This window comes from Colossoma macropomum, unplaced genomic scaffold (genome assembly GCF_904425465.1).
Source record: "Colossoma macropomum unplaced genomic scaffold, Colossoma_macropomum, whole genome shotgun sequence".
Classification (NCBI taxonomy): domain Eukaryota; kingdom Metazoa; phylum Chordata; class Actinopteri; order Characiformes; family Serrasalmidae; genus Colossoma; species Colossoma macropomum.
Window position 1 is genome coordinate 32,011,350 of NW_023494786.1, and position 22,217 is coordinate 32,033,566.

General features: G+C 42.1%; 1 protein-coding gene across 3 annotated transcripts; it reads right to left on the reverse strand.

Annotated features, from left to right (window-relative positions):
• Positions 1-5,780: 5,780 nt before the first annotated feature.
• Positions 5,781-20,552, reverse strand: amotl2b (angiomotin like 2b). 3 transcript variants are annotated; one of them, XR_005007013.1, is made up of 12 exons: positions 20,413-20,552; positions 18,661-19,412; positions 17,692-17,866; positions 16,271-16,415; positions 14,877-14,966; positions 11,597-11,871; positions 10,498-10,694; positions 10,036-10,137; positions 9,625-9,782; positions 9,139-9,282; positions 7,213-7,553; positions 5,781-7,168 (listed from the first exon to the last, which is right to left on the reverse strand). XR_005007013.1 is itself a non-coding variant. In XM_036565363.1 (11 exons), the coding sequence occupies exons 2-11, from the start codon at positions 19,374-19,376 to the stop codon at positions 7,465-7,467; spliced, it is 2,091 nt and encodes a 696-aa protein (XP_036421256.1). In that variant the 5' UTR covers positions 19,377-19,408; positions 20,413-20,552; the 3' UTR covers positions 5,781-7,464. The 3 variants fall into 3 exon arrangements, 2 of the variants coding, with proteins under 2 accessions (XP_036421256.1, XP_036421254.1); XM_036565363.1 differs by having other exon boundaries at positions 5,781-7,553; positions 18,661-19,408; XM_036565361.1 differs by having other exon boundaries at positions 5,781-7,553.
• Between the last annotated feature and the right edge of the window lie 1,665 nt (positions 20,553-22,217).

The window sequence follows — 22,217 nt, forward strand, 5'->3', positions numbered from 1 at the left end:
CATCCATCCATCCATCATCTAAACCGCTTATCCTTCTGGGTCGCGGTGGGGTGCTGGAGCCTATCCCAGCTGTCATCGGGCGGAAGGCAGGATACACCCTGGACAGGTCGCCAGTCCATCGCAGGGCAGACAAACAGACATATACATCCCACACACACTCACACCTAGGGGCAATTTAGCATGTCCAATTGGCCTGACTGCATGTTTTTGGACTGTGGGAGGAAACCGACGCAGATACGGGGAGAACATGCAAACTCCACACAGAAACGACCCTGGTCACCCGGCCTGGGAATCGAACCCAGGCCCTTCTTGCTGTGAGGCGACAGCGCTACCCACTGCACCACCGTGCCGCCCTTCAAGATACCAATTAAGTATTTTCCCATGTCGCTGCCAGAAACAGAGAAGACTTTTTATTTTCTCCCTAAATTTGGGCTTTTGTAGTTCTCCGAGCGTTTTCTGAGTATTTAAATCATAATTTTTATTCTACTAAAGTATATTTGTAAGAAAAAGAATCTATTTTGCACTCAGTAGAATTCTTTGCATTTATTTCCTTTTTTGAGTTTTCATTCTGTTGTGTTGTTTCAGGTCCTGGGCTGCTTTACTGACGCTCACATGTGTCACTTTTGAGCTTCAGCATTTTATTTTAAACTTCAGTTTCTATGCTGATGAATGCTGAATGTAAGATCCACTGCAGTTCTATTCAGTTCTACAGGAAAACTCAGCACTGGAGTTTTTGGGCCTCAGACTTGTTTTTAATAGTTGCTGCTTGGCTGCTTTTACTTCTACTCCAGTCATTATTCCAGTGAAGTAACAACACTTTACGGGTTTAGGCTCCTCTACCCGCCCCGGCGCATCTATAATGCAGTGAGAGTCGAGCACGTGAGCGCTCTTCGGCTGCGGCTCTGATGACACAGTCACATTCCTCTTAATTGTTTTATAATGAGGTCCTGCAGTGGGAGCGGCCGGTCAACTCACGCCTGTTTCAACACACACACATACGCACACACCCCCACAGCGCTGAAGTGAGTGTTTCCACCTCAGCCCTGTAAAATTCCTGGACACTCACTAAAACCAGTGTACATAGTGTACATAGATGCCAGTTCAGCTACAGAACCTAATCTTCTTAGATACACGCTTAAAAATGATGGTTCTTCAGGGGTTCATTAGTAAAGAAAATGGTTCTATATAGAACCATGAACACTCAAAGGACCCTTAAGGGGTTCTTTGCATTGTGAAAGGGTTCTTCAGATTGATGGAGAACGTGTTTTATATGGTTCTACACTGCAAATAATAATATCTGAACAAGTGAAAACGAGTAAAAATGTCTAGAAATAAGTTAAATAATCTCACAATATTCTTACGACAGACTCATAATGAGGAATATTAGATTTATTGATGACATTTAAGATGTTTACACTCACTAAGACATAATTTTTTGCAGTGTATGTAGAACTTTCAGCACCAAAAAGAGTTCTCCTACTGTTACAAGCTTGTCATCGTGACAATACAAGAACACCTTTTGGTGCTATATAGAACCATATACAGCACATTCTCCATTAATCTGATTTAAGCACGCAAAAGGTTCTTTGAATGGTTTTATGTAGAACCATTTTCTTTATTAAAGAAGAACCATCGTTTTTAAGAGTGCAGTTATTGCATTGCAGTGCTGCCTACTGCCTAAACACCTTCTCTGCTAGAAAAGCCAGTATAGACTGACACTGGACACCAGTAAAACCAGCATACTGTAGCATTGGCACAGAGTAAGACACAGGGGAGGCCATGATTTCACCTTGAAAAGTGGTCTTTATTAAAAACAGCGACGCAAATCACACAGAGTGACTCTGCGGAGATTTTAGCCATGATTCAGTCAGTAATCCAGTTCAGAAAACCACCGTTCAGATCCTGCGTTTACCTCCATTTTAAATGCCCAGTTAAATCTCCATTTAAAAACCAGAGCAACGTATTCGGTATAAAAGTTCCCATTGTGTCTCAAACAGTCCTCAGATTGACTTGGACTCTGAGTTTAGTGCTAAAAAAGCAGAAATCTACAGCTAAATACACTTAAAAAACGAATCAAATGCAGTCACACCTACCTAGCTTAGCTGTGTCGCGTGTGCTGCTGAGGTGAGGGCGGAAAAAGGCGATAAAACTGCAGTGTCCCATTCAACACAATGAGTGCACTTTCCCTCTTTCCCTCAAAATCACACGAACAGGCCCTAAAACACACGTTAACGGATGAATAACAACAAATATGACAAATATTATCACAAAATTAATAATATCTAGCTCTGTCTTTCAGTTTACATTGATTTTGAGTATTAAAAATATCTGAAATTAACTATGCAACTCAATTTGTATTTGCTGTGTATCAGAGTTTTAGCACTGATCCTGAATCCAAGAGGACAGAAAATCAATAAAAAACATGTCCGTCTTATGCTAATTGTTTATTTTTGCTCATAATAACCACAGAATGAATCACCATCAAAATCACTGCACTTTCAGCTCACAGACACTCCAGACTAACAATTTCTGAAAAGATAACTACAACTGCAGTTGTTTTCAAGATCTCTAGAATTTAAAAATTACAAAATTTAGCAGGCGCTAGGTAAATTTTTGATCAGAAATGACCCAAATTCATAAAGATATCAAATTTCTGTTAGCATTTACATGTCAAACAATGGCATATCTGAGTAGCCCAGGGTCTCCTGAAAATAACAACATATGTCATGTGTGACTGTCTCATGTAAATACTTTATAACTGTAGTTGTAATTGACCCAAAATACCAAAAAAATCCCAAAAATTATAGTGTTCTAAGAGTTAAACACCAGGGCAGAAGGGCAAATACATGGCACTGAACTTGTGGGGGAGGTCACCACCACCTCACACACAACACAACATAAAAAGACTCAATAAACACATACCACAAGCCTTTAACTGACAAACAACATAAACAACACTTAAGTCTCTTATCTGGAGGGCATCTAGAGTCCCGCATCTAGAGCCCATGTGTCGAACACAAGGTCCACAGGCAAAGTCAGGCCCATTTCACAGTAAGCTGCACTACAACCCCCAGCATGCACTGCTACTTAATGTAAGCTCTGAAACCCCTCCCCCAACAACAATGTATGAGACAGCGGATACACCACAAAAAGGGAAGATGGCAGGTGTCTAGTTTAAGAAACCTCCTAAGTACATCTAAAGAGGTTTACAGGTTATCTGTAGCTAATGTAGCCTATTGTTTTATATAAACAATTTGCTTTATTTAAAATGATTTTTAAGTAGTTGAAGTATTCTTGTAATATTTCAGTGTCTGCTACAAGTTCCTATATCTGTTTTAGCACATTTTGAATAGACAGTGGCCAGTTTGGGTCGTATGAAAATGTTAAATAAAAGTGAAATGAAAGCAGATGTTCTCTGGCCCACAGATGTGTTGAAATTGTTTAGCATGGCCCTCTTAGTGGTTGAGTATGACTCCCCTGATCCCTGATCCCCAGGATGCTATAATATGTTGTGTTTTGGATGCTGGTATGCTGGTCAACCAGCATGACCATGCTGGGTGATCAGCATAAAACAGTGGAATGCATGGTGGTCTGTGCTGTGTTCTTCAGCAGGGCTGTTCCAGACAGTGGTCTCTATGTCGAGGGTGATCTGAACCAATCCAACCTATCCTTTGTGTACAAATGGTTGACTGGATAAGCAGTTTAAACTTCACATGAAATGCTAATGTATGAAAATGTTTGGATTCCAGGACGACACAGGAAAGTCCTGGATGGGTGCGCAGTGTGAATGAGTCATAACAGAGCTTCTCTGAACACCTCCAGCCGCTCCTGGCTGTGGATGGCTGTGGTATCACCAGGGATCGAGCTAACATGCTCCCAACGGTTGACGCCACTCGGGAGCCCCTAAAGAAGCTTCGGACACCAAGCATGCCTCAGCTGATTGACTGCATTTGTGATGAGGGGGAAAACTGTAAATTTGGGCTACTGCTTTAAGCTCATCCACACAAGCCTGGCTTAACGGGTGCACATAGAGCGCAAAATGAAAGACTTCCCAATCAGGAAGGTGCCTAGAATAATAATAAAACAACACCCTGCTGAATAAAACAAACTGAAACCATTAAGTGTTTCTGTTGCTTCCTCGTGGTTTTGTAATGTGTTTTGGCTTTTTGATGGGTTGATTTCACAGTGTAAAGGATCCTAATGGTTTAACAGGTGATCAGTGGGTGGTTCTAAATGAATCTGATGGTTTTCTAGTGGGATCTAAGCGTTCTACAGGAGGCCTCGGTGGGAAACAATTAGACTAAATCCCATTAGACAGCAAAATGGTTTTGTAATGTGTTTCCCTTTTTGGTGGGTTGATATTACAATGTAAAGCAGGGGTGTCAAACTCAACCACTCAAGAGGTCATATTAAAAAATCTGTGGGCCAGAGGAAAAAAAATTGGTTTCATTTTTAATTAATGTTGTGCTGTAACCCGAACCGGCCATCGTTTATTCAAAACAGGCAAAAAAAAATCAGCAGTAATATATAGACACTTGTAGTAGACCTTGAAATACAGGGTGACTAAAAAAGATTCATCTGATTGCAAAATGACCTTTTTCTTGGAACTGTTGGTACCAACGATGAATGCTCTGAGCTGTTGGAGGTTCACCGCCAGACTGACAGTCAGAAACTCTATGACCCCCTCTTACAGTTGGTATGTGATTGGTTCCTAGGTGCCTCACGGTTGTAAAAATATGGTGCTTTGAAATCAGATGAATCTTTTTGAATCACCCTATATTACATGAATACTTGAAATATTCAAAATGTAAATGTCCCCAGGAGCCTTTAAACCTGCCTATTTGCTTGAACTAGACCCCGACATCCTTTCTATGCTGCAAGTTCATTAAGACTTGGGTTTAATTTCTGAGCTGACGTTAAGTGTTTACATTGGTTGAACTGCAGCTGAAATGCAGCCAGTGTGTTTGGTGATATGACTGGTGTGGAATTGCATAGAATTGTGTAGAATTGAGGTGCAACTGGTGTCCCATAGACTGTTGTTGGGGTAGAAGAGTCAGAGCACACATTTCGTTGCAGTGCATGCTGGAGACTGTAGTGCAGCACATTGTGAAACGGGCTAATATTAATAGAAAATTAAAATACTTTCACTGGCCGGATAGGATTGTGTCACGGGCCTGATGTGGCCCACAGGCCTTGTGTTTGACATATGGGATTGTATGCTTTAACAGGTAACTAATGGCTGATTCTAAAGACATTTGATGGTTTCCTAAAGGGATCTAAAGGTGTTCTACAGGAGGTCTCTATTGAAAACCTTTAGGCCAAATCACATGACAAAGCAAAACCATCAGCAAACCAATGGTTTCCAAAGGTGCTTTTTCAGCAGGGCATTGTCAAGGAGGTTCCTTATCTGCGGTGTAGATGGAATCTGAAAAATTCAGCGTTCACATGGATAGAGGAAGTCCTCACCCCAGTCTTTTAGGCGTGTTGCTAAAGAATTCTGACTGTATAATCCATAATCCACCCTTCCTTAACTGTTCCTATACACGCCTACAGGGAGTAGCTGAAAGTGTGGTGTGGTTAGAGTGGAGCCATTAGGCACTAGGAAGCCTCCATTGAAATATGAGCCCAGGAATGTTCCTCACAGCTATTCGGTTACGATTACTCATCTTTCCTCAGAACAGGTTTTAGTCTGACGTGTGCGAGAGATAAAGAGGCTGAGAAATGGACGTGACAGATAAAGTAAACAGGACAAAAGAAAGACATTCTTTTAAGAGACGATGTTCTATATATTAATACCTTTATTTCTCTTTCACGTATGTGAAATGTTCCAGAACGTTCACATCTTTTACGCAGCATCGAGAGCTCAACCCTTGGTTAATATACAAAGCTTTCTGGAATGAACAGTATAACTTCAATGAAATGCTGAAAGTCTTTGGCATCAGGTCCTTGGCACTACATTCCATTAACATAAAGGCTTTATTTCTTACAAAATATATTAATAATTTTACTTCGAAACACAGTAAATGTAAACAAAAAAAAAAAACGAAACAAAACAGAAGCAAATAGTATGTAGCTTAACATGTTTGTCCATAGAGCACACTGACCAGCAGATGCACTGTAGGAGAAAATGCACGTTCAAAGATAAAATAAAGGATAAAATTAAGAGCGGCAAAATAATTTATAATACAATTCCACCCGCTTGTGCTAAACATCGTCTGGTGAGTCTTCACAGAAAGAGTGTAACAGAGAACACTGCTTCATTTTCCCCGCCTTCCAGGGGGGGAAAGACAAGAATGTTCACCATTTATAACATGCAGTTCAGGTGGAGCTGTAAAACCGCACAGACCAATCTGAGCCTCCGGGAGAAAATTCAATAGAATAGGAATGTGGTGAGATCAACTGTGCCGTGGTGAGAGAAGGAACAAAGGACTGTAAACCCAGTTTAGGCATGAGGCACTTTTCAACAAGGGATTTCACGGAAAGGCAGCAAAACGGTCCAAAATAGGGCTGCAACTAACTGTTACTTCTATAGTCGGTTAAGCGACCATCGATTATTCAATTAATTGACTAAATGACCACTATATGTTCTTTGGTTCCTCTCGAATTAGCTTTTAACTGAAACAGCAGAAGCTGTATCGCCCCCTGCACTTCCTGTAGTGTATTACAGTCTGTCAGAGTGACTGTGTGGATCATATGAACATTATAGAGGCTTTTTAAATGAAACAGTAGAAGCCATGTCGCCCCCTACACTTCCTGTAGTGTATTACAGTCTGTCAGAATGACTGTGTGGATCGTATGAACATTATAAAGTATTATAGCCTTGATCTGCTTTGTTGATTAACTGTTGCAGCCCTGGTCCAAACAGCCTTACCATATTATATACATGGACTGTTGGAGTCCCTCGTCCTTAGAAACACCATTAATATAGTAAAGACGTTGGCATGTGGCAGCATACCAAAATAAGCACTGTGAAGTAGTGAGAATTTCGCTGTTACAGTCTGTGTATAATTTGCGATTAATTTATTTGCCTGCACTCTTTTGCTCTGGTCACATTCTGATTCATTACTCTACCAGTCTTACACTGTCCTGCAACATTATGTTTGTTGGGTTCTGAGCCTAGTTTTGCACTACTGTGTACTGCACCGTACTGTACGGCACTGTCTTTCGAGTTGGAGTTCTTTTTGACTCTTGAGGATTTCTCAGCATCCCGTCCAACTCACAAACCGCTCTACTGCACGAGTACCCCGAAGAATTTGCATACAAAAAACGCCAAAGACCCGAAGACCAGCTTGAGCTTCACATTCATTTAGAGAGCTGTCCACAAAAGCTCAGCTTTGGGTCCTCCAGGCAGCTCCGTCATCCAAAACTGCTGCATTCCTGCCCTTCTCTGGAGGGATCAGCTGCCATGTCTGTGGCTCCATTGTCTCTACAAAGTCTTGATCATGCAAGGAAGACTGACGGAACTCATATGAAGATTTCCACTGCCTCAGCCTCCACGCTGTCCAGGCCTTTGAAAGGGTTGAGAGGCGGTGGGGTCTGTTGCTGAATGGAATCTATAAAAAAAAATTAAAAACACTATTTAATTCACTAACTTGACACTAAACGCCACTGATTATAACAAGCATTAGGCTGCTAACGTTAGTCACTGATTGACCGGAATACTTCAGTTTAATGATTAAGGTCATTTTCTATTCATCATTTATTACTGTGCACTCATTAGTCATTTTCTTCATTCATGATTCTGGTTGGGTTTGTTGAGTTATTGTGATTTTTATTGTGTAACTGTTTTGCTATCTGACGTTGACCAGAGGAGGATGAGTTCCCCTTCTGAGTTTTGGTTCCTCTCAAGGTTTCCTCTTGTTTTTCAGGAGGTTTTCCCTGTTAATATAGTCTCTGACGACAACTGGAATTGTTAGTCCCGCTCCCGCCCGCAACTGAAACGTTTTATCCCGCCCCCACCCACGCAGTTTAGTCATGGCGAACTGACATCCAATATCTGACAGTCTTTTCACAAATACATTATTCTCTGCTGAAATAACATGGCAATCATGGTCATCAGGCTCACTGAGAAGTAACTTCACCAAACGACATTTATTCCCAGTAAACACAAAGCAGGAATTAAACCAAGAAGTTAATTTTGGTGTTTTGCTGGGCAGCTGTGTCCGTCGGACTGAAGGCTCCGCCGCCTCTGCAAACTACGAGAATTTGCTTGTTGTTCACGTGATCAGTTTCTTTGTGATTTAGTGATCGTTCTACTTTATTTAGGCTATTCATTAATTTGCAGGATTTCTCTTCATGTGTGCTTCGGCCCGTTCCCACCTGCAGCGGGCTGGTTTCCCACCTGCTCCAGTGCGTAACATTGAAAATTAGTCCTGCGATGCGAGATATTGTAGTGGGTCCTGGATTTCACTGGATAGATTTGCCACAAGCAAGAGTACACCCCCTCTAAAACCTGCCCCCCTCTGGTCGGTGCTCTTTTAACACCTGGAGCACAATCGATAATGCACGCAAAACAAGCTTGCTAGCGAAACGCTAATGTTTGCTAACAGTTTGCAAGAGGTTATGTTGATTTTTACTACATCTAATGTGTTCACTTACAAGTTTGAGCTTTTGGGGGCGGGGGGTGTGTCTTAGCCATGCTACCTTGCATTAAAACTATGGGCTAATGACAGGCTTGCTGATGAGCACACCATCGCCCCCTGCTTGGAGCTCTGTCTTCACAAAGTGCTGGATATTTTTTCCCACCCTAATATATCTATGTCCCCCCACATTTGGCCCAAAATTGGTTGTTCCCAGACCTTCTTGTTACGAGATCATGTTTGGCCCCGCGAGACTAGCTTTGTGACAACCCCTGTGGTAAAAAGCGCTACACAAATAAATTTTAACTGAGTTCCATTCAGCCAAGCGCCTAATATGACACTGGAGTAAATCAATGACCACTGGAGTGCCTCCGTGACTGAAAGGCTAATCAATATAAACTCTGGAAAACTCTGCGCTGTATCCACTTTAAAGGCTTGGAAACTCTGTATTGCACTCAGTGTAATGATCCATGGAGAGTTCACGCTAATTGTGCCCCCCCCGTCCATTGTGGTGTTGTGCAAAGGCAACAGACATGTGGCACATCCTGTGCGTACTGACCGTGACTGGGCTCTGTGCTGGAGTTCTGCTCTGTGGCTGTGGTCAAAGCTGCAGGCTCAGCCCGGCTCCTGGCCTTACACACTACAGCCGCAACACGGCAAAGGCGGGACACGCCAGCTGTCTGCCCGTCTGCATGACTCTTCCCTGGAGCAAAGTAAACACAAAAACACTGATTATCACAATGCTCACTACTTCAGTGTAGCTTGACAAACAACATTAGCTGGGCTAACAATACTGAGGACCAGCTATGACAATAACAAACAATGATCTTATTTACATTATCCTAACTGGCCCCTACTGCCTTTAATCCATTATGAGCAACATTAGTATCCTGTGGTATTCCTTAAATGTGATTCTGAGCCTGGAACCAACTGGTCCTTATTGCCGTTCACTGAAGGAAGTACCTCGAACGGCCTTCAGCTATTGCAGTGGTTTAATGAGCAAATCTGGATGCTACTAATCTAAAGTTCGTATTTGAGTGATTACCTGTGTTCTGGGCAGGGCTTGTGTTAGACGAGGGGGTGGGGCTTACAGTGGACACACCCTCTTCCACCTCACCCTTCTCTTGGTCCTGCTGGAGTCGCTGCTGGAGAACGTTAATCACAGCGTCCTTCTCCAGGATCTGCCCGTATAAAGTACGGATCCTACAGAAACACACAGAAATGTTCACGCTTACGTAGCAAACTCACCAGCAAAACACAGTGAATATACACTATTTACACAGTTGGGAAAAAAAACTGTGTCTGAAAAATGGTCAAAATTGAGTTTGTACTGCTTTGAATATAACTGGAATTAATTATAATCAATTCCAACATTCCAAAATCGATGCAGCTGAATCGGCACCCGGAGATCAGTGCATTTTTTTAGCAATGGTCGTCAGTTTGACGGAGTTCATACCTGTTCTCCACCTCCTGGTTCCTGAGCTCAGCGTGGGGCAAATCCTCACTGAAACTGTTCTTGGTTGAATGGCAGGGCGAGTGGTTGATGATGGTGGTGTCTCTGCAAAAACACAAGTGTCTCAACTCAATATGTTGCAAATATACTCAAGGTCAATTTTCTTCTGTATGTAATATATCGCCGCAGTCGGAACCAAACATCGTATCTCCATTTTTGTCGTTTTTCAGTTTTTGACATAAATCGAAAATGCCTGTTACTCTTTACATTGTATGTAAATTTCATGATGAATAGACCAAAAGAAACGACCCAAAATGACTTGGAAAAAAGTCTGGTTCCACTGACTTACATTAAAAGTAAAGTAGGTTTTTTCCTTCTCCTCTAAGTTAGCATTTTAGTGATACAAGGTTTTGTTCCGACAGCAGCGATATGAAACATCTCTGTAGTCAAGTGTATAGTATCTACCTCTGGGCAGCAGCAGTGGCCGCTGCGTCCATGGCGAACTCCCTCATGGTGCTCTCCTCCAGGTATTTCTGCTCCCAGCGCATCATGTCGGCCTCCAGGGCCAAAATCCGTTCTTCGCGCTCCCTCAGACGCTCCAGCAGGGCGGCGACATTCACCGAGGACGCTGGATCGCTGGTCAGACATGCCTGGGTCTGCCTCTAAGGAGGACAAACAGAAAAATAAAGACATATGAGTAAGAATATTGTATGTCCTGCTTCACATCCTTGTTGGTTAGTCCCTTAGAAATGATAATCCCAAAGGCTTTGTAGTCAGAAACGTATTTATAGCCTTTCAGCTTTAGCATCTTCCTTTTAGAATTTTTTGCATTGCTTTGGTATCTTCCCAACAAACATAATGGTGCATGACACAACCACTGGTTATAGATATAAACAGATGGCACAGTAACAAAAACAGCCTTTTTAAGACTGATGTACGTAAATAAACTAGGATCTGATTGGTTTCTGAAACGCTCTGTATAACTTTAGCCTGAATGGGTGGAGCTTATTAACAGCTGTAGACTGAATAGGTGGAAATATGTTGGTTTTCATGACATCACAGAAACAATGAATTCAAAACAGGCTGTTTTTGCAGTTTAGTTTCCATATGCGGACTGGGGACGGTATGTTCTGAAACTTTAGCCAAGTCTTATATTCGAAAAAACTGAGCCCTTCAAATGAGCTGCTTTTAATGGCAACACTTCTCTTAAGGTGATCTAAGAGTAAGCAGTCCATCACACTGAAACTACTCAATCACTGTAGCATCTCACAGGAAGAACCACACAGCTAACAACAGTGTGAGAGTGTGCCATTTCACAACAGATTCGTTACAGGACTGGATCAAATCCCCCTGATTTCTGCTGATATCTGTTGCATACCGATACCCATCAATACTGACATGCAATCACTAAAAATAAATATTTATGAACCACTGAAACCGTTCTTTCAGCAACAAGTCAGAAACTCGAAACTCTTTCCGAAGATTCCACGTTTAATTATGTGATTACGAACTTTAGGTCGGTAACTCGTATGTATAATGCTGGTAGTAATGCGTCTGTCTGTACCTGCTGGTTTCTGAGTGTGCGCAGCTCCTGCTCCAGTCGCGTTCGTAGCCTCAGCTCTAGCCCCTCCCTCTTTTCGCAGGTGGCCTGTAGCTGAGCCAGCGCCCCCTGCAGGCGCTCCACATGCTCCACATACGCGCTCTTCCTCTGCAGCTCCGCCTGCAGCTGCCAACTGTGCGCGTGCGCCGAGCTCAAGTCTCGCTCCAGCGCTTCGGCTCGCTGCCGCTGAGCGTCCACGTCGCGCTCCAACCGCACGCACTGCAGCTTCTGCTCCTCGACTGAGGGAGAGAGAGGGGGAGAAACCAATTAGAGAAATCAATAGACAAGTCTGAGCACATGGGAAATGCTATTAGAGCAACAGTTTGGAAAAAAATTAAGTTATGCAATTTCCCCTTCACCCCAAATGTAGCCGAGCAGCGGCGTAACTAGGATCTTATGGGCCTTTTTAAGATTTTAGAGTTATAAATAATGACTATATCATGTTGCAGGTTGTGAAGAATCAGTTTGGAAATGGTTATAATGGATGGATGAGCTGAATAGAATAAGAGGGAGATAAACAGATGTCAGTTCTGTCTTTGTAGTGTTGATGGAAGCTAATTGCTGAGGTAGGCTGCTATGAAATTGGATCTTCATGTGAGTTATGGGTGTACAATCAGTATCAATATGAGGAGTCCATTAAAATTTTTAGGGGTCCTGGTAACTGTGGACCCTCAATGGGCCCCAATGAAACAGTGGAAGCCATATCGCCCCCTACACTTCCTGTAGTGTATTACAGTCTCTCAGAATGACTGTGTGGATCATATGAACATTATAGAGGCTTTTTAAATGAAACAGTAGAAACCATATCGCCCCCTACGCTTCCTGTAGAGTATTACAGTCTGTCAGAGTGACTGTGTGGATCATATGAACATTTTTAATGAAACGGTAGAAGCCATATCGCCCCCTACACTTCTGTAGTGTATTACAGTCTGTCAGGACTGTGGATCATATGAACATAGGCTTTTAAATGAAACAGTAGAAGCCATATCGCCCCCTACGCTTCCTGTAGTGTATTACAGTCTGTCAGAATGACTGTGTGGATCATATGAACATTATAGAGCTTTTTAAATGAAACGGTAGAAGCCATATCGCCCCCTACACTTCCTGTAGTGTATTACAGTCTGTCAGAGTGACCGTGTGGATCATATGAACATTATAGAGGCTTTTTAAATGAAACAGTAGAAGCCATATCGCCCCCTACACTTCCTGTAGTGTATTACAGTCTGTCAGAATGACTGTGTGGATCATATGAACATTATAGAGGCTTTATAAATGAAACAGTAGAAGCCATATCGCCCCCTACGCTTCCTGTAGTGTATTACAGTCTGTCAGAACGACTGTGTGGATCATATGAACATTATAGAGGCTTTATAAATGAAACAGTAGAAGCCATATCGCCCCCTACACTTCCTGTAGTGTATTACAGTCTGTCTGAATGACTGTGTGGATAATAGGAGTATTATAGAGCTTTGTTTTTAATGTAAACAGTGCAGTAACAACAAAAACAATGTTGACATTTCTCGTAATCACTGTAATAACCTATTCATTGTAGCCCTACAATAGATTACTGAGGCATTTCCTTGGCAGTAAGAAAAGCTATTTGCTGTGTTTGTGTTTTGATCTCTTGCCATGGCTGTTTCCCACTGACTTCTTTCTCAGAGGCGAAGAATTTGATTGCAAAATCCTGAATGCCCCATTTACGCAAGAGCCTGAGGAATGCGAAGGGACAGAGGAGAGGAAAAGAAACGGGGCGAGTCACCCTCCCTCTGACCCACATCCTCAAAGCCTAGCATTCCTTCATCTGTTTCCCACCGTCAACCCAAATCTCCCCCGAAGAGTCACCGCTACACAGGGGAAAGACGGGTGCAGCAGAACAAGGCCTGATCTGTTCGCTACAGATGAGCCCAAAGGGTCGCCGGACAGTGGTGGACTGTCCCTCTGCATTCTTCTTCTAGACAAAAGGTCATGCATGGTGTCTGATGCTCTCTCTGACCATGATCTGTTATGTGACTCAGATTCCTGAGTTAAAGAGTACAAACATGCTTCCTGTTTCAGTCAAGTGACTCAACAAAAAAGCAGCTCCACAGAGAGGTCAGGAATTCTTCCAGACAGTATAGAGGTCAGCCTAAAACTCTTACAACACACCGTTATCTATAAAAATGGACAACAGTGCACTGCAAAGCTAAAAAAAAGCAGTAGTGGTCATCTTGTAGCCCATACTTTTGTCCATGTTTATAGATTCCAGTATGTCCCACAGTGTCAGAAGCCACAAGTCTGTTATAGATTACTTAAAACGTGACTGTTTGCACGATGCTAATTGGTGGGGTATAAGCTTCCATTACTTGTTAGCTACATTAGCCTCATAGCTCCAGTGCTAAAACTAAAGAAGCATCAAACAGGTCTGATTGACCAGATTTGGAAAAAGTGTAGATGAACCCTTTAGTTGCCATATGAAGGCTACAGCAGAGAGCTAATAGCAGGTTTTACAGTGATCTGGCTGTGTGTTTGTGCTGTATTTCTGGGTTGTGTGATGTTAGAGCTGGTTTCTCTCACTCTGGCAAGTGACGGCAGGTTCCTCTGAGTGCTCTGATGTAATTATGTCACTATTTTTAACCCTTTGCTTATAATATGAAAAAGCAGAGGTGTGGTATAACAGTAGCGAGTGGGGTTTGGGTGATTTTGGAGCTGGATTGCTGGCTGATGGATGGTCACGGGTGGATGAAATCACTCTAGATGGTGAGGACAGAGTCTGATGATGATCTGATGTGTGAATCATGGTACTGTTTTAACCCTTTTTGGAATATGAGAGACAAAAACAGAGCAATAATATCAGGATTTTGGGTGATTTTCCAAGCCAAATTACTCATGGATGCTGACGTCACACTCGATGATGCCACACTAGCTAGTTAGGGGTGGGTCTGCTGAATGGTCTGATATGTGTAACATGTCTATAGCTTGAACCATTCTGAAGTTATGAAGGCTAGAATTGACCCACGCTTTTGCCAGCAAGTTTAACTGCAATGTACGCTATGCTGAATTAAACTGTCTCAGATCTGCTCTGTATGAGTTAAAGGGCATTCTGGCCTTTTGTAGTTCTTTCCTTCCACATCATCATGAGGCACTCCCACTCTAGAGACCACCATGAGCGATTTTTCATTTTGGTTGTAGTGCCCTGTTTATTCAGCACTGGTGACGTTATGACGTAAAATGAGCATGAAACTGCTGTTGTAGAATCAGTACTCACTCTGCATGAGGAGCTTGGTCATGACATGCTGGTTGTGGTCAGCAGCTTCCACGTCTTTCGCTGCCCGAGCGCTGGTGTTCTCCAGGCTGTCTGTAACAGTGAATCGAACACCACACATAAAAAATTACTTATGCAACAAAGTTTTTCAGACAGGTCTTCAGTCCATAAGAAGATCACTAAGATCACTAAGATCCTGGTCCTGGAGTAAACCCTGACTCGCACATTTTAGTATTTAACCTGGGTGGGTGAATTAAGAGCCCTACAATCACTGCAGAAATAATATCTTAGTGAGTGTAAGACATCATTTTTAAATGTATTGTGAAATTATTTAACTTACTTTTAGACATTTTTACTTGTTTTTAAGCAGTTTTATCTTATAAAAGTGTCTTATTTCATTGTCAGATCATGTTCCTTGTTTTAATCATTATTTCTTGAAATGAGCAAAATTATCTTCATTATTTCTCAAAACAAGTAAACTAATCTGCCAATGGAATAAGACACTTTCACCAGATAAAATCACTTAAAACAAGTAAAAATGTACAGAAACAGGTGGAATAATCTTATAATATTCTTACAACAGTCTCATAATGAGGAATATTAGATTTATTGACTACATTTAGGATGTTTACACTAATTAAGATATTATTTTTGGCACGGATGTGCAGAGTCGGCGTACCCACAGACCAGAACTGGGAAACACCAACCTAAACTATTCTGCAGAACAGACTCTGCCAGATTTTAAAGCAACAGTATGGTGAAAAATCTAATATATACAATTTTCCACCTTACTTTGAATGTAGTTTATTAGCCAAGAAATATAGTAGAGTTTTGGGCCGATTCTGGCTTTGAGATGCGAGTGTTGGTTGGCTACCAGGCAGATGTTAGGCCTGCAGGCCAGAACAGGGCCAGACACTGGACAACTCCATATGGTTTTGCCTTGTGTCTGGAACTCTGGACCAATTCTGATGTGGACCAGCAATGTAGTTGGGCCAGATTTGGGTCACATCCATTAAGTTTATAGTGTGTGGGCCAGATCTGGGCCAAGGACCTGGACATATACTGGGTCCAAACAAAAACAAGGCTGTGTCCCACAAGTGGGTCAGACAAATTTTGCTAATTGGGTTAAGTTTTACTCTGTAGCTACGATGCTAATGTAGCTAACAAGTAATAAAAGCTTATACGCCACCAACTACCACCAGGTCTGAATCATACCAACTGTGTGGAGCTGCTATCTTAAATACACTTGCTTATGTGGTTGAATCTGTCTGCACTTTTGTCCATGTCTATGAATAACAGCAATTAGCATGATGCTAACTGGTGGGGTTTAGGCGTCCTTGTTATTAGGAGAGGGGAAAACTCTGCACATTTGGGACTGCGCTGAATTATGGCTGTACCTCTGAGCTCAGTGTTGAGTTCCTGCAGTCTCTTAACCTCGGCCATCAGCTTGTTCCTGAGCGTCTGCTCCAGAGCCTCTCTCTTCACACAGCCCTGCATCAGCGTCTCATACGCCTCAGAAATCCGCTGGATCTCCTGCTCCAGCTGACACACAGAAAGAACAAACCGCGTTAACAGTATGCGCTGAGAGTGACAGACGCCTGGCGGAGTTCCTCCTCCTCCTCCTCCTCCTCCTCCACACCTGCGCAGGGAACCTGGTTTCTCGTATGGAAACCATGAGACGCTGTGATTCAACTCAGCGAGTTTACACAAGGCAGTGTCTCGGTCCTCCGCAATTATCATTCCTTCAGAGTGAGAGAACGCTGAGCTACGCTGACGTAACCCTCTGGAACGGGTTTATAACCGCTTTCAGCTGAGCCGACGTTAAATACACCACTGCAGAACAATTCAGCTAAAACTGCCCGGCTGTCGGTCAGATGGAGGTATTCAAGTGACCTCACCACTTTAAACAGTTTAACCTTCAACTAAAACTGGTTTGCATGAATGTGCTGAATGAATGAACATCATAACAATAATAATAATAATAATAATAATAGTAAGAAGATTTATTTATTTAATTGTTTATACTGTTTATCCATATTTTACCACTTTAACCACTTTAATCCTAAACTTAAAAAAGTGCTGTATGAATGAATTTAATAATAATAATATTTAGAAAAGATTATAAGAATAAGAAGAAGAACAACAACATTATTATTATTACTTTTTTGTTTATTTAGCTTCCATAATTTACCACTTATACTTTTAACTAAACCTTTTAATTTTACTTTTAACTTCCTACTAATAGTAATAATAATAGTGATAATAAATCATTATTATCATCAGCATTTTATTCATTTCATCACTTCAATACTTTGTAACTTTATTTCTCTATAAGGACGACTGAAAATGTGCAGTTTATGTGTAAGAAAACATATAAAATCTCATATTATATGATGTTACAGGTTGCATATCAAATCTCTGCTGAGAAATGGATCATATTGCATTGTTTCCTTGCACATCTGGTACAGCACAAATAAAAGTTCACCACATGTGTTTGCCAGTTTGTCCAGATCCTTAATTTAATCCTAATCATATCATCTGTACACTCGTAAAAATATAGGCTCCTAAAGGGCTTGGAAGTCAATCATTGGTATGGAGCTTCTACATTATGTGGAGGTTCACATCTCATTTCAAATACTTCTTCATAGAATCATCTATTGAAAGGTTCTTTAGGGCAGTAGAATAGGTTCTCGTGGCCTGGCCGGCCTCTCACTCCCTCTTTTACTGGGTAAAGGCTGAGAAACTGCTTAACCTGTTATGTGAACTGTGCGTTATCGTTCTGATGGAGCTGCCTGACTAAAGTGGAAAACACCTTTACCTTCTGAATCCTGGCTGCTTTCTCCACATGACCCTCCAGCTCCTGCCTCAGTCTCTCATTCTCCTTCATCAGCAGCTCCGTCTGGTTGCAGCCGAGTGTCAATACCTCCCTGCCTGCAGGGGGCGCACTGGAGAACACATGGCGCACTTCAGGCGACTGCACTGGTGGAACGAGCCTAAATGAAAAGACAAGATTATTAGTTATACAAGTTTCTGCTACTAAAAAAGCACAATTCTTAACTGTCTTCATGATTTAACTGCCAAGGTATTCACTCATTCACCCCCAGCTACTCACTCATTCACCCGCAGCTACTCACTCATTCACCCCCAGCTACTCACTCATTCACTCCCACTGTCTGCCCACTATTTAGTCACAATGAGGCATTACGTCAAAGCAGGAGTGAATATTTCAGTGACTAACCAGTCTGACAATCCTGAGAGCTTTAGGGAATATTATAGCGAAAAGTCACGTTTAAACCTTCAAGGTGTTGGAAAAGACAGATAACAGTATGTCATACAGTGGACCACTTGAAGGGGAATTCCACCTATGTTTTAAAATTTCTGAATAATTAAACCATCCAGAGATAAACAAAGTCATTCAGAGTGATTTGATACAAAATGCTTCACTGGTGGTTTTGGATGGTAAATAAACTGTCTATATTTGTGTTGTAGTCATGGCGACCCCTGGTTCCTATCACCACCACTGTAAAGACATCTGAACCGTTTCACACCAAACCACTCTGAATCCCTCTGTTTACATCTCAAACACTGAACTATGCAGAAAGTTTGGTAGAATTCACCGTTAAGCAAGTCAATTCGAGATAACTTGCATGGTTTGAGGTAGCTGATGCTAATTGGCACCACAAGCTTCCTAAACAGTCTTCAGACACATCTTGGCTGACTGACGACATTTAAATTAAGGAGAAAAGGGTTTAAATCAGATATTCTGCCGAGCTGTTGTATCCTGTACCTGTTGTGCTGGCTGTGGAAAGCTGGTGGAGGTGCAGTGTAGAAATGCTCATACTCCTGCGTGGGGTTTAGCGTTGCCGCTTGTGTCTGAAGGTGAAGCGGATACTTGTGCCAAGGGCCGTGCTTATCCTTAGATCCCTGCGCTAAGTGCTGGCCGGCGTGGTAGCCGGCTATCTGCGGGTAGCTACTGGAGGAGCTGATGGGGGCTGGGGAGGCCTCCGCAGCCTTGCGCTGGAGCGACAGCTGCATCAGCCGTTCGCTGAGTGACCTAGCATGGCCACGCTTGCCATCCCACCTCTCGTCTTCATAGGGCTGCATGCCGCTCAGGCTGTTCTCCAGCAAGTAGTCTTTGCTAGCCTGTCCATTGTGGTACCACTGAGACGCCAGATACTGCGAGTGCACCTTGGCTTGCTCGTACGTGGGGAGCTGCTCGTGGTGGTGGGAGTAAAGCTGGTAGCTTTCAGAGTGCTGGTAATCAGCCTGGTGCTCCTGGCCCTGGGGCTCCTGCCTGGCAGAGAGCTTCGGGGACTGAGGCTCCTCCTGGGAGAGGCTTTCTGAGGAAGACTGAGAAGATCCAGTGCCTCCGCTGCCTCCTCCTCTCCGCAGGGCCTGCTGCTGGATGGCCAGGAGGGTGCGAGCGTCTGTGGGGTTTCCATAGCGAAGCTGCTCCTGGATCAGTCGGTGCAGGACCGTGCCTGAAGCCTCTTCGGTTCTCATTTTGCTATAGTACTCGGTGGGTGACTTCAGACCTGACTGGACAGAAAGATGGAGAAGTAAATGGACAACAGCTCAGACTGAAAGGGAGGAAACTGGACAGCTCAAGTGTAAACAGACTGGTATGTTCCAGCACAGGATCTTAGATCTGCAGATACTGGCCTTCTGCAAATACCTTCTGTAAAATATAGAAAAGGTGGAGAGGCATATTTCGGTTATTATGCTTCTAAACTGTGGAAGTTAAATCACTTTTTATTAGACAGGCTCAGTGCAGACTTTAATTTAGAGTTTAATTAAAATTCTACATCTTTTTTGGTGTTTATATTTTCAATTTAATGTCATTTTTTTAATACAAATTTACATTAATACTTTAAAACATTATTGACATGTCTGTAAAGCACTCTGAGCTGCCACCACCATGATTATTATTATTCTTATTATATGGAAACATGTACTGAACATCTTAAAAGGTATATAAACAATGTAAACAAACTAATGTGAACACATATATGAGCAAAGAATGGATGTGAGTCATAAGGAATGTAAACAGACTGATCAACAAACTGCCAGATGTTCATTTTTTATCTGATATCTGATTCCAGATGCCTTCAAAACCAATCAATCAATATCAGCATTAAGATAACTCTTGATGTAGAATAGATCACATCAAACTTAAGGTGACAAATGGGTCAAATCTCTCAAATCTCCTCATGCACGACGCTTAATTTGGCTCATTATTCGAATTCCCCGTTCCACCTTAAATGGTGCAGAAGTTACATGCAACTGCAGCAGCATTTAAGGTGGAACGGAAACTCTGAACAAGAAGCTGGAGAACAGGAAGCCAACTTCACTGAAATTTGTCATCTGAGTCCACAACAAGTAGAACTTGAACCCAAATCGAGAAATCCTTGAATCGAACCTTCTGTTCTTAATGCTGATTCAGATTAAAGACGAGCGACGCTGACGCTACAGAGCAGCCGGGCTATTAGAGGAGATGTAAACACTAAAGTGAGTTTATTATGGAAACGGATTAACTTACCAGCTTTATTCTTTCGGTTTAGTCCGAAGTTGTTGCTCTTTGTGTCTGTTGATGTCAGCAGTCCAGCTCCTGTCTGTGAATGTGGTTTTATTTCATTTTTCTCTCCTCCGCTCCTCTCCGTTCTGTCTGCGCCGCTCGACGGCTTCAGCTCGACTGAGAGCCGCGTGAGCGAGTCGTTTCTTTTGAGCCGCTTCATTTCTGAGTGAATCAGACGAACCGATTCCCAAGTCCATATGAATCACTCTTAAAAAAGTGGTTCTGCAAGGGTTCTTTAGTAAAGGGAATGGTTCTGTTCAGAGCCATGAGTTCTATATAGAACATTTTTTATGCTTAAATGGTTCTTTGCATGGTAAACTGGTTCTTCAGACTGATGAAAAATGTGTTGACACCTTTTTGAAAATGGTTCTGTGTAGCACCAAAAAGGGTTCTGCTGTTGTTACAAGAGAAGAACCCTTTTTGGTGCTACACAGAATCATTTTCAAAAAGGTGCTGTATGGCACCAAATGTGTGCACACACTTCAAAATGGTTCTTAAAGGGTTCGTTAGTGAGGACAGTGGTTCTATTTAGAACCATGAACACTCAAAGAACCATTTGCATGCTTAAATGGCTCTTTGCATGGTGAAATGGTTCTTCAGAACGATGCAAAATATTTTGTATATGGTGCTTTTTAGAACCTTTCTGAAAATGGTTCTATGTAGCACGAAAACAGTTCTTCCGTTATTACAAGTTTGACATTGTCGCAATAGAAGAACACTTTTTGGTGTTGTACAGAACCCTTTTCAAAAAGGTTCTATATAGAACCTACAACGCATTTTCCATCAGTCTGAAGAACCATTTCACCATGCAAAGGACCATTTAAGCATGAAATGGTTCTATATAGAGCTCACGGTTCTAAATAAGAGCCGTTGTCTTTACTAAAGAACCTTAATGAACCATCTTTTTTAAGTGTGTTCTTAGTTTGTAATATGACGCCCGTTTTATTGACCAAATTAATAATAATTTAAGCAGATTAAAGAACCTTTTTTACGTTTTTACATACGGAGATGGATATGAAACTGACTCGGCTCAATGATTTAACCGAACAGGTGAATCGGACGCTCGACTCATTGCATCGATTCAGTCAACTGAATCCAACCTCCCACAGTCGGACGCGGCTGAAACTGGAATGTGTGGAATGGAATGTGCGCGCGCCCCCGAGATCAAAAGAGGAGGGGTGAGGGGGAGGGAAAGGGGGAGGGGTTTACTACCACCAGTATTTCCGCCAGTATTTCCTTTATTTACTTCATTACTTTACTTATTTACGTTTACTTAAAGCAGAAAGTCTTGTTTTTAAGGAGGAACGTTGAGTTCCTGGTTTTGGTTTTATTGTTGTTTATCATGCTGAATAAAATCATGTTGTTTTATTACCTTTTTATCTACACTCTTAAAAACATGGTTCTTCAAGGGTTCTTTAGTAGAGAAAATGGTTCTATATAGAACCATGAACACTCAAAGAACCCTTTGCGTGGTTAAAGGGTTCTTTGCATCATGAAATGGTTCTTCAGATTGTTGGGGAATGTGCTATGGATGGTTCTATATAGAACATTTTTGAAAAAGGTTCTATATAGCACCAAAAGGGTTCTTCTATTGTTACGTTATCAGGCTTGTTACATATGAAGAACCCTTTTGAGTGCTAGGTAGAACCCTTTTTAAAAAGGTTCTATACAGAACCATCTGCAACACATTCTCCATTATTCTGAAGAACGCTTTCATGATGCTAAGAACAATTTAAGCATGCAAAGTGTTCTCTGAGTGTTCATTGTTC

Bases quoted from the DNA above. Each gene is read 5' to 3' on its own strand.
- amotl2b (XM_036565363.1), bottom strand. From the start codon at position 19,376: ATGAGAACCGAAGAGGCTTCAGGCACGGTCCTGCACCGACTGATCCAG. The intron at 10,695-11,596 runs GTACAGACAGAC...TGTCCTCCTTAG, and splicing joins GCACACTCAGAAACCAGCAG to AGGCAGACCCAGGCATGTCT. The intron at 9,283-9,624 runs GTAATCACTCAA...ACTTTGCTCCAG, and splicing joins AAGCCCTGCCCAGAACACAG to GGAAGAGTCATGCAGACGGG.